Below are 13,571 nucleotides of genomic sequence, written 5' to 3' on the forward strand. Positions count from 1 at the left end.
AAAATACCTTTCATATACAGATGATCCCCAATTTATAGTGGTTCTACTTAGAATTTTTCAACTTTGTAATAGTGCAAAATCAGTACATATTCAGAGAAACCATGCTTTAGGTACCCATACAATCATTCTATTTTTCACGAAATTTCAGTTCTGCATTCAGGAAATTACATAAGATAGTCAATATTTTATTGTAAAATAGACTGTATGTTATATGATTTCATCCAGCTGTAGGCTAATGTTAGTGTATTAAGCATGTTTAAGGCAGGCTAGGCTAAGCTATGATGTATTGAATGCATTTCAATTTATAATATTTTCAACTGATCATGGGTTTATTGAGATGTAACCCCATTGTAAGTCAAGGAACGTCTGTACCAAAAAACAAACATAATTCATCAAAATATATATGTTAACATATGCACATGCTATTATGTAATTATATGAAAAGGAAACTGGAACAAAATCCCTAAAAATATGCTCAAAAGTTATTTTTGGCAAAAAAAAGTAATAAAAAAAAGGTGATAGAGGCAGATTATTATATATCTTTCTCAAGCTTTAAAGTGTTGGAACTTTGAACAGTAAACCTGAATTTGCATAATACCTTATCAATGAAAACAAAAGATAAGCTTCTGCTATTGATGTTATTTATAATATTAATAATTTTATTTTTTACATAATATGTTAAACCTAGAACGTTGCTCACAAAAGCACAGAAAGTTTCGAGACCTTAACATGCTTCTCTACTCTTCATTATGTATGCTTCATACAAAAGCAGTGGTTCAGGGCTGGCTGCTCTGTCACAGGCATGGTTGCTGCATCAGTGCCTAGCTCATCTCCCACTGCCTATCATTCATGCCCACCAACACAAGTCATCTGGCTTCTGCTGGTTTCTCTTTTAAAAAATTAAACAAATAAATATTTTAAAACAGCTTAACTTCTATCATTAGAACCTTTATAACTGTATTCACTAGGTCTCTTTGTCTTTAACAAAAGACTCTCTATTAAGTGATATTCTCAATTCAGAGAAACTCTGAAACTATAAGGTCCCAAAGGAATATGGTATAGGTAGTTTGAAAGCCTTCCACCCCAGAGACTACTCTGCAGTGAATATATGCCTCATACTCTCCCACAAACACTGGTGACTGCAGAAAATGCATTGTTTTGCTGCAACAGGGTTTTTATTTCAGACCTTAGTTAAAATATGGGCAATGCTTTATCCATGGGAGAAAAATGTGGTGGAATAATGATGTCGGTCTGGTAAGGTACGATCTGTATTCTAACTTGTCCCTTATTTCCTCTATCACATTTAAGAGAATTTCATGATGTTTTAACACCATTTTTCCACACATACTAAGTAGGATGGTTTGAAAGTGCTGGATAGCTTCCAGAGTTATCAAGAGTTTTCTCCCAGCTACATCTTGGGACTTCTGTACTCCCTACAGCATCAAAGGGAATGATTTCTAGACAATCTCACAGCTCAATAGATGCCCTGGTTGAGGAAGGCCTCTTCTTACATATCCATAATCATCAGAGTCCACAGTTTTCCTGGATTAAGGGACTGTTCTAAGTACAGATATGTGACTGTCATTAGTGGAAATTTTCAAGCATGGAGAAAATTGTTAATAATTTATGGAGATAAAGAAGAAACTTGGTAGAAAATATGGAAGGAAATCTGTTAAAAGCTATAACTGTCAATGGTGCCATGGAAATAAAATTATGCTCTTGGAACTGAACAGAAAGAGATGCAGGATAATACCACATGAGGAGAAGGACAAATGTCAGAGAACATTGGGTGTGCCTCCCAGTCAGGCTAATTCTGAGCTCTGAAACTTCTAACAAGTTACCTGGAGAGTCAGACTCAGAATAAGACCCATTTCATGGGGTTATTGTGAAGATTAATTTAGACAATATGAGTGAAAGTTTCAGGCACACAGCAGGTATTCAGAGAGATAGGGTGACACAGAGCAGGTTTTAGTTTTTCACATGACCCTAAAAGCAGCAGCTCCAAAAGAAATGGAAATGGTTTCATTTTCTTTCTATGCTTCTTTTTTTTCCCCTACATTTTCTTCTCTTTGATGAGTTCTGCTTTAAATCAATCCATTTTATAAATATATATTCTTGTAATTTAGAAAGTAACTTCTCTCTAGGGTATGTCTGAAAATTAATTATACTTGTATTGTTAGTATTGATATTAAATTATAAGTCATTTTATTAGTAATACTTATCTTTTGTAATTTAACTAAAATAATACTAACAACTTTTAAAATAAGTAATAAGGTAAAAAAAAGCAGGCATAGGCTTTTACTCTGTTTGTATAGTACCGATAGTCTATTTCTTTTTTATCTGACATGCCCAGTAGAGATTAATGCACACAATAAGAAAATATTCAATAAATGCTTGTTGACTTGAGTAGAAAAAATAATCTCCTTCTAAATCTGGCACTTTCTAATTCTGTTCTTACTTTTATCCCTGGTATCCAATAATACTGTTGAATCTAAACAACAACATCAACAACTTCAATTATATACAACAGTGGGGATAAGCCCAGACTCAAGCAAAAACCTTGAAGCAATAAGTTCCAAAAGTAATCATAACAGAATTATTATGGATACATAGAATATTTTTCATGCAGCTATTTTCCATTTGTATTTCTTATGTCAGTTACCTTTTTATAGGACACATAGTCTTAGGAAGAGTTTTATTATTTTGTCATGATTCATAAAAATCATATTCCTTTCCAACCAAACTATTTATAATAACTAAACTATTTATAATAAGCATTCTTTCTAGAAGCTAACTATACTAGATTCTCTATTATCTGTTTAGATTCAACAGTATTAGATTCAACAGATTCAACAGCATTATTCTAATACTGTTTAGATTCAATAGTATTATTGGATACCAGGGATAAAAATAAGAACAGAATTAGAAAGCACCAGATTTAGAAGGGGATTATTTTTTCTACTCAAGTCAACAAGAATTTATTGAATATTTCCTTATGGACATTTTCCTTTTGTTCACTTTTTTTAAGCTGTAAAAATGAATATAATTGTTATTATGATTATGAAATAGTAATTAGAAGTGTTTAGCACAGCCCTGAGTGCACTCTCCTCTGTCTCAAAGATATGTGCATATACTCTCTCTCAATATGTGTGTGTGTATATGTGTGTGTGTATATATATTAAATTATATACATATATGTGTGTATATATAATTTTATACATATATGTTTATATATGTGTGTTATGTATTTATAAAGGTCTCTCTCCATATATATGTGTACGTGTATATATATATGCTATCTGAACTAGCAACAATCTAGCTGGCTCCCAACCTTAACAGAGGGCTGTGTAACACCAATCATCAGAAAACTGTCATGGGTATTGGAAATAAGTGATTCATTATAGGGAGCCTTTGAGATCCAGATATCTAAAAAATGAAAAAGAAGGAGAGTAAGAAGGAAAACTAGGAGACAGAACACAAAAGAGGAGAGGGAAAGCAAGAAATAGAAAGAATGTAAATCTATTTTCCAGCTTCACAGAATTACATTTTTAAAGGAATTAATAGCAAAAATGAGTAGGTTAGAGACCAAATTCCTACAACTTGTTGGTAAGGAATCTGTTTAGTTTGTATATGCCATTTATCTTGGCATTGTGAAAGAAACTCTGCCAATGATGATTGGGGAAACATAATGTATTTCAAAAAACATAGCTTCTTCATCTAAGGTAAATGAGACTGATTGGAAATAGTTTCCTCTGGTGATGTTGGAAAATGGAGGGAATTATCAAATTCTGAAAATGTGTAGCCAGAGTCTTGGGTCCCGGGGGCCTTCTCCTTTGTAACACTAAAATCTGTTTTTAAAGCAACTTGTTGCACAGCCCTCTCCCAGTCTTCACCACAGACTTTGCTTCATTTTAGTCCCTGCAGAGATTTCCAGACTTTAGCTTCTCAAAAATCATCTTCTTTTGAACTAGAAATTTAATGCAAGACAGTGTATTCTACGGTCATAGATTATGTCTGGCAACATGGACTTTTGAACACATTTTAGAGTTCTATATTGAAGATTAGACCTCAGGAGTCACAATAGCTGTGGTATGCCTCAGGTTTTGCGTAATTTCCTACAGGCTACACAAGCTTTGAGTTTCATGATCAGAGAACATTTCTTCCTAATCCCCATTATTTTTCCTTATGCCTAAAACATTTATTCTTTCACAGATGGTTAACCACCTTCTCCTTGACCGGTTTATCTGCTCTTATACTTAATTAGCTATTTTCATTGATGAAAAAGGTTTCGCCATTTTGTCAAGACTAGTAGTAGGATCTCTTTATTTATTCATTAATGAAACTATTATTGACCTTCAAATAATGTCCTAATATTTTCCAGTATTTCAAATGTATATTTAGGCACTATTTTTCTACCATATAGTCCCTAAAAAATAATATGTGCTTTTCAAAAATAATATTGTTGGCTAAGCACAGTGGCTCATGCCTGTAATTCAAGCACGTTGGGAGGCCAAAATGGGTTAATCAGCTGAGGTCAGGAGTTCAAGACCAGCCTGACCAATATGGTGAAACCCCATCTCTACTAAAAAATACAAAAATTAGCTAGGCATAGTGGTGGGCACCTGTAATCCCAGTTACTCAGGAGGCTGAGGCAGGAGAATCACTTGAACCCAGGGGGTGGAGGTTGCAAAGAGCCAAGATCATGCTATTGCACTCCAGCCTGGGCAACAGAGCAAGACTGTGTCAAAAAAAAAAAAAAAAGAAAGAAAGAAAGAAAAGAAAAGAATATTATTTCACCTCAGGTTCACAGTATTGAATGGATCATAATCCTTGATTCACATCATAATCTCTTTCATGCCAGTTATGTATGTGTTTATCCATTAATGAAATTACACCTATGAAAACACGATGCAATACAAGAACCGAACAATTTATAAAGCATCCATATGCTTATGTGCTCATCTTCACAACTCCCTTGCCTCCCCTCACCTGAGGTTACTTAGAACATCTTACATTTTCTTTTTTATTTCATACACACATTTTCACTTACACAAGTTCTTGCAAAGCACACTGTTGGTGTTTTATTGCTTTTCACCTCATAAAAACTATGCTGAATTGATCCATTTTGGACTTTTCCTTCATTATATTTTACTAAGATTTTTCTATATGATTTTATATAGTTGTACTTCATTTATTATGGTTCAGAATAATATCCCATTGTTTTGTCAATGGGCATTATAAATTTATCTTTGTATGCATATGCAAGAGTTTATCTTAGGTTGTAAATGTAATTGAAATCACTGGGACATAGAATGTGTGAATGTTAACTTTTGCAGGATAAGGGCAAACTGTTTTTCCATAATGATTATACTAGTATTCGGTTCCATCAGCAGTGTTTAAGAAATCCTCTTAACTAGGCTCATGTTGTAAGGACCTTCTGAGGCTATGTCACAAGCACATCCTTAACCTAGGCAAAATAAACTTTCTAAATTGAGATCTGTTCTCAGATACTTTTGGGTTCATACTAGTTATTACTGGAAACAGTGAAGAAGGCTTTAAAAATAAAACTTATCAAATTTAGATGAGATTAAATGAAAGCTCTAGAATAAAGTTGTGAACCCCAAAACTCTGAGACAGGTCTCAGTTAATTTAGAAAGAATGTCACTTTCTGACAGGCCCAGGAGTCCCAAGTTTGTCTTGGAACCTCAGAGAGGAATTCACCCAACTCATAGGTATTGATGGTACAAATCCATGGCTGGGCTTGGCTTTAAAAAAATTGTATCTGACGAGAGATCTGCTGTGAGTCTGATGGGCTTCCCTTTGTGGGTAACCCGACCTTTCTCTCTGGCTGCCCTTAAGATTTTTTCGTTCATTTCAACTTTGGTGAATCTGGCAATTATGTGTCTTGGAGTTGCTCTTCTCGAGGAGTATCTTTGTGGCGTTCTCTGTATTTCCTGGATTTGAATGTTGGCCTGCCCTACTAGGTTGGGGAAGTTCTCCTGGATGATATCCTGAAGAGTGTTTTCCAACTTGGTTCCATTTTCCCCCTCACTTTCAGGCACCCCAATCAGACGGAGATTTGGTCTTTTTACATAATCCCATACTTCTTGCAGGCTTTGTTCATTTCTTTTTCTTCTTTTTTCTTTTGGTTTCTCTTCTCGCTTCATTTCATTCATTTGATCCTCAATCGCTGATACTCTTTCTTCCAGTTGATCGAGTCGGTTACTGAAGCTTGTGCATTTGTCACGTATTTCTCGTGTCATGGTTTTCATCTACAAGCCAGAAGAGAGTGGGGGCCAATATTCAACATTCTTAAAGAAAAGAATTTTCAACCCAGAATTTCATATCCAGCCAAACTAAGTTTCATAAGTGAAGGAGAAATAAAATCCTTTACAGATAAGCAAATGCTTAGAGATTTTGTCACCACTAGGCCTGCCTTACAAGAGACCCTGAAGGAAGCACTCAACATGGAAAGGAACAACCGGTACCAGCCATTGCAAAAACATGCCAAAATGTAAAGACCATCGAGGCTAGGAAGAAACTGCATCAACTAACGAGCAAAATAACCAGTTAATATCATAATGGCAGGATCAAGTTCACACATAACAATCTTAACCTTAAATGTAAATGGACTAAATGCTCCAATGAAAAGACACAGACTGGCAAACTGGATAAAGAGTCAAGACCCATCAGTCTGCTGTATTCAGGAGACCCATCTCACACGCAGAGACATACATAGGCTCAAAATAAAGGGATGGAGGAAGATTTACCAAGCAAATGGAGAACAAAAAAAAGCAGGGGTTGCAATCCTAGTCTCTGATAAAACAGACTTTAAACCATCAAAGATCAAAAGAGACAAAGAAGGCCATTACATAATGGTCAAGGGATCAATTCAACAGGAAGAGCTAACTATCCTAAATATATATGCACCCAATAGAGGAGCACCCAGATTCATAAAGCAAGTCCTTAGAGACTTACAAAGAGACTTAGACTCCCATACAATAATAATGGGAGACTTCAACACTCCACTGTCAACACTAGACAGATCAACGAGACAGAAAGTTAACAAGGATGTCCAGGAATTGAACTCATCTCTGCAGCAAGCAGACCTAATAGACATCTATAGAACTCTCCACCCCAAATCAACAGAATATACATTCTTCTCAGCACCACATCGTACTTACTCCAAAATTGACCATATAATTGGAAGTAAAGCACTCCTCAGCAAATGTACAAGAACAGAAATTATAACAAACTGTCTCTCAGACCACAGTGCAATCAAACTAGAACTCAGGACTAAGAAACTCAATCAAAACCGCTCAACTACATGGAAACTGAACAACCTGCTCCTGAATGACTACTGGGTACATAACGAAATGAAGGCAGAAATAAAGATGTTCTTTGAAACCAATGAGAACAAAGATACAACATACCAGAATCTCTGGGACACATTTAAAGCAGTGTGCAGAGGGAAATTTATAGCACTAAATGCCCACAAGAGAAAGCAGGAAAGATCAAAAATTGACACTCTAACATCGCAATTAAAAGAACTAGAGAAGCAAGAGCAAACACATTCCAAAGCTAGCAGAAGGCAAGAAATAACTAAGATCAGAGCAGAACTGAAGGAGATAGAGACACAAAAAACCCTCCAAAAAATCAATGAATCCAGGAGTTGGTTTTTTGAAAAGATCAACAAAATTGACAGACCACTAGCAAGACTAATAAAGAAGAAAAGAGAGAAGAATCAAATCGACGCAATTAAAAATGATAAAGGGGATATCACCACCGACCCCACAGAAATACAAACTACCATCAGAGAATACTATAAACACCTCTACGCAAATAAACTGGAAAACCTAGAAGAAATGGATAATTTCCTGGACACTTACACTCTTCCAAGACTAAACCAGGAAGAAGTTGAATCCCTGAATAGACCAATAGTAGGCTCTGAAATTGAGGCAATAATTAATAGCCTACCAACCAAAAAAAGTCCAGGACCAGATGGATTCACAGCTGAATTCTACCAGAGGTATAAGGAGGAGTTGGTACCATTCCTTCTGAAACTATTCCAATCAATAGAAAAAGAGGGAATCCTCCCTAACTCATTTTATGAGGCCAACATCATCCTGATACCAAAGCCTGGCAGAGACACAACAAAAAAAGAGAATTTTAGACCAATATCCCTGATGAACATCGATGCAAAAATCCTCAATAAAATACTGGCAAACCGAATTCAACAACACATCAAAAAGCTTATCCACCACGATCAAGTGGGCTTCATCCCTGGGATGCAAGGTTGGTTCAACATTCGCAAATCAATAAACATAATCCAGCATATCAACAGAACCAAAGACAAGAACCACATGATTATCTCAATAGATGCAGAAAAGGCTTTTGACAAAATTCAACAGCCCTTCATGCTAAAAACGCTCAATAAATTCGGTATTGACGGAACGTACCTCAAAATCATAAGAGCTATTTATGACAAACCCACAGCCAATATCATACTGAATGGGCAAAAACTGGAAAAATTCCCTTTGAAAACTGGCACAAGACAGGGATGCCCTCTCTCACCACTCCTATTCAACATAGTGTTGGAAGTTCTGGCTAGGGCAATTAGGCAAGAGAAAGAAATCAGGGGTATTCAGTTAGGAAAAGAAGAAGTCAAATTGTCCCTGTTTGCAGATGACATGATTGTATATTTAGAAAACCCCATTGTCTCAGCCCAAAATCTCCTTAAGCTGATAAGCAACTTCAGCAAAGTCTCAGGATACAAAATTAATGTGCAAAAATCACAAGCATTCTTATACACCAATAACAGACAAACACAGAGCCAAATCATGAATGAACTTCCATTCACAATTGCTTCAAAGAGAATAAAATACCTAGGAATCCAACTTACAAGGGATGTAAAGGACCTCTTCAAGGAGAACTACAAACCACTGCTCAGTGAAATAAAAGAGGACACAAACAAATGGAAGAACATACCATGCTCATGGATAGGAAGAATCAATATCGTGAAAATGGCCATACTGCCCAAGGTAATTTATAGATTCAATGCCATCCCCATCAAGCTACCAATGAGTTTCTTCACAGAATTGGAAAAAACTGCTTTAAAGTTCATATGGAACCAAAAAAGAGCCCGCATCTCCAAGACAATCCTAAGTCAAAAGAACAAAGCTGGAGGCATCACGCTACCTGACTTCAAACTATACTACAAGGCTACAGTAACCAAAACAGCATGGTACTGGTACCAAAACAGAGATATAGACCAATGGAACAGAACAGAGTCCTCAGAAATAATACCACACATCTACAGCCATCTGATCTTTGACAAACCTGAGAGAAACAAGAAATGGGGAAAGGATTCCCTATTTAATAAATGGTGCTGGGAAAATTGGCTAGCCATAAGTAGAAAGCTGAAACTGGATCCTTTCCTTACTCCTTATACGAAAATTAATTCAAGATGGATTAGAGACTTAAATGTTAGACCTAATACCATAAAAATCCTAGAGGAAAACCTAGGTAGTACCATTCAGGACATAGGCATGGGCAAAGACTTCATGTCTAAAACACCAAAAGCAACAGCAGCAAAAGCTAAAATTGACAAATGGGATCTCATTAAACTAAAGAGCTTCTGCACAGCAAAAGAAACTACCATCAGAGTGAACAGGCAACCTACAGAATGGGAGAAAATTTTTGCAATCTACTCATCTGACAAAGGGCTAATATCCAGAACCTACAAAGAACTCCAACAAATTTACAAGAAAAAAACAAACAACCCCATCAAAAAGTGGGCAAAGGATATGAACAGACATTTCTCAAAAGAAGACATTCATACAGCCAACAGACATATGAAAAAATGCTCATCATCACTGGCCATCAGAGAAATGCAAATCCAAACCACAATGAGATACCATCTCACACCAGTTAGAATGGCGATCATTAAAAAGTCAGGAAACAACAGGTGCTGGAGAGGATGTGGAGAAATAGGAACACTTTTACACTGTTGGTGGGATTGTAAACTAGTTCAACCATTATGGAAAACAGTATGGCGATTCCTCAAGGATCTAGAACTAGATGTACCATATGACCCAGCCATCCCATTACTGGGTATATACCCAAAGGATTATAAATTATGCTGCTATAAAGACACATGCACACGTATGTTTATTGCAGCACTATTCACAATAGCAAAGACTTGGAATCAACCCAAATGTCCATCAGTGACAGATTGGATTAAGAAAATGTGGCACATATACACCATGGAATACTATGCAGCCATAAAAAAGGATGAGTTTGCGTCCTTTGTAGGGACATGGATGCAGCTGGAAACCATCATTCTTAGCAAACTATCACAAGAACAGAAAACCAAACACCGCATGTTCTCACTCATAGGTGGGAACTGAACAACGAGATCACTTGGACTCAGGAAGGGGAACATCACACACCGGGGCCTATCATGGGGAGGGGGGAGGGGGGAGGGATTGCATTGGGAGTTATACCTGATGTAAATGACGAGTTGATGGGTGCAGCAGACTAACATGGCACAAGTATACATATGTAACAAACCTGCATGTTATGCACATGTACCCTACAACTTAAAGTATAATAATAATAAATAAATTAAAAAAAAAATAAATAAAATAAAAAAAAAAAAAAAAAAATTGTATCTGAGATTCCTTCTATGCAACAAAGTTCCATCAAAACCAATATAAAAGCCTATGTAAAAACAAATAATTATTCTTGCTGCACTCTATACAAATAATCAGGACAAGTATAGTAAAGCGAATCAGTTCTTTAAAAAAAAGAAATCCTCTAAATTCGCATAATGTTTATTCAGAAAATGTGATGCTCTGTCTTTTTTCAGATGACTTTAGAACAGACTGGACTAAATGGAAGAAGCAAATCAGTCTGTGGTGTTTGAATTCATCATTCTTGGGCTTTGTGATTCATGGGAGCTCCAGGACTTCCTCCTAGTGATATTTTCTTCACTTTATTTGATTACCATTTTAGGCAACATCTTCATTGTGATCATAATTATCACTAACCTCCATCTCCATTCCCCTATGTACTTCCTGTTAGCCAATCTCTCATTCATTGACTTCTGTCTTTCCTCAGTCACTACCCCTAAAATGATCACAGACTTTCTCAAGGAAAATAAGACCATTTCCTTTGGAGGGTGTATGTGTCAAATTTTCTTTGGACATTTCTTTGGAGGGGGCGAGATGGTACTGCTTGTGTCAATGGCCTATGACCGTTATGTGGCGATCTGCAAGCCACTCCATTACTCCAGCATCATGAACAGATATATGTGCATTGGGTTAGTGATGACATCATGGATTATTGGCTTTGTGCATTCAGCAAGTCAACTAGTTATGATTGCAAAGCTGCCCTTTTGTGGACCCAGGGAATTGGATAGCTTTTTCTGTGATATTCCACTGGTAATCAAGCTAGCCTGCATAGACACCTATATTCTAGAAATGTTGATAAATGCTAACAGTGGGGTACTGGCAACCATCTGCTTCATTCTGTTGCTGAGCTCTTACTCTCATATTCTGTTTACTGTTTGCCTTCACTCTAAGGGTGGAACATCCAAGGCTCTCTCTACCTGCACTGCCCACATCACGGTGATAGTGTTATTCTTTGGGCCTTGCATCTTCATTTATTTGTGGCCAGTCAGTATCCCCTGGGTGGACAAGTTTCTTGCTGTATTTTATGCAGTCATCACACCTCTCCTAAATCCAGCCATTTACACCCTAAGAAACAAAGAGATTAAAAATGCCATAAAGAGACTAGTATGTTAGTATTTAGATTGCAGTGGGTATTTCACTGTCTCACTCTAGAACGTTCACAGTAATGTCCCTAAATTAGTCACATCTGACCTGTTACTTTGAACTGTGAAACATTACCTAGTTCACAGATGTAGTCTCTATCTCCAGATGAAAGATCTGTGTCGATTCTACTCAATTCCACAATCATTTATTAATCATTCAATGCTAAATTATTTCCTGTCTGGGAAATCTGACCGGTCTTTATGACTATAATTTTGACTGTGCTCAGGATGACTTGAAATTAATTAATGACATTTATTACTCTTGGTGCTGCTACTTCCAACACCCACTACCATATGCTGAAATTTTCTATTATGCTACGCATTTCTTTGAGCAAAGGATGTCACATAAGTCTTCTCTTAATTTTTTTCAATAAGCCAGTGAATTATTGCTATCTTTATTTTTACAAATGGATAAATTAGTCTTTCAATTAATAATCCCTCTACCTAACTTACCTGAAGAGACACCTAGAAAGGTAATTGTTAAACATTCCCCATCACGCTCGGAATAAGACTGAATCAGTCATAATATAGAGAAAATGTTATTCCTTCAACTTCATGCCTTGGCCATTTGCAAAACCATGTAATTGTCTTTAGGAGATATGCAATAAAAAGAAAGACGAGGCTGGGTGCGGTGGCTCACGCCCGTAATCCCAGCACTTTGGGAGGCCGAGGCAGATGGATCACGAGGTCAGGAGATCGAGACCATCCTGACTAACACGGTGAAAATACAAAAATTAGCTGGGCGTGGTGGCGGACACCTGAAGTCCCAGCTACTTGGGAGGCTGAGGCAGGAGAATGGTGTGAACCCGGGAGGCGGAGATTACAGTAAGCGGAGATCACGCCACTGCACTCCAGCCTGGGTGACAGAGTGAGACTCTATCTCTAAAAAAATAAATAAATAAATAAAAAGATGAGTGTGCTAACAATCTTAGGGTATTACTTCTCTTTCTTTTAATAAATGTGTTGGGGGTTCATTATCTATACCAGATAAAATAAGGGACATTGTGTTATGTTCTAAAAATGACTAGGGACCCCAAAGACCTTCTGTTTAAGTAGGTTATGTCTGTTGAAATTTATCAGTTTAGAAATCTTAAAAAATTAAATGCTTATGTACTAATGCTTAAAAATAACACTAATAAGGCATTGTTAGTTACCACAAACATCATATTTTAGGAAAAGTAACAATATGTTCAAAAATGTAATAAAGAAGAACAGAATGGTTTTACCTATTTGCAAATTCTTTTAGTATATGGCTGAATAGAAGCAGTTGAGTTCTCCCATCTGCTCTGCATTACATTTGTTGTAACATGTGCTTTCGTTAGAACTATATAAAGGCCATCTGGCCTGACAGAGATATGCAGTTGGATAAGAGAGGAGTGTTTTCATTTTCGTGCAAAAGCAATGGTGAATAAAACTACAGGTGAAATTCAGCACAAAGCAAGACAGTGGCATCCTGTACTAGATATTGTAGCAGTCCTCACTATCACATACTCACAGTAAAAAAGTAACAACTGTAATAACCTTTTAAAATTATGTCTGCAAATATGATAACGCCAGATGATATCATTGTTTGTTGTTGCTATTTTGGTTGTGGTTTAAATAGTCAATATAGTATGTTTCTCCTTTTAGATGATTTTCATTCCATATTTACCGTAATCTGGGAAAGTTTTTTCCAGCCTAGAAAAGCTTCCTAGATTTCTTCTCAGTTATTGTTTATCTGAAAGTGTCTTTATTT

At 36.4% G+C, this 13,571-nt stretch overlaps 1 protein-coding gene across 1 annotated transcript; it reads left to right on the plus strand.

The window, feature by feature from the left end:
• The first annotated feature begins 10,666 nt into the window (after positions 1-10,666).
• Positions 10,667-12,501, plus strand: LOC110743732 (olfactory receptor 4K3-like). Its single transcript, XM_021940935.2, has one exon. The coding sequence runs from the start codon at positions 10,896-10,898 to the stop codon at positions 11,805-11,807; it is 912 nt and encodes a 303-aa protein (XP_021796627.2). The 5' UTR covers positions 10,667-10,895; the 3' UTR covers positions 11,808-12,501.
• Positions 12,502-13,571: the final 1,070 nt, after the last annotated feature.

The sequence above is a fragment of the Papio anubis genome, chromosome 7 (assembly GCF_008728515.1).
Source record: "Papio anubis isolate 15944 chromosome 7, Panubis1.0, whole genome shotgun sequence".
Lineage (NCBI taxonomy): Eukaryota > Metazoa > Chordata > Mammalia > Primates > Cercopithecidae > Papio > Papio anubis.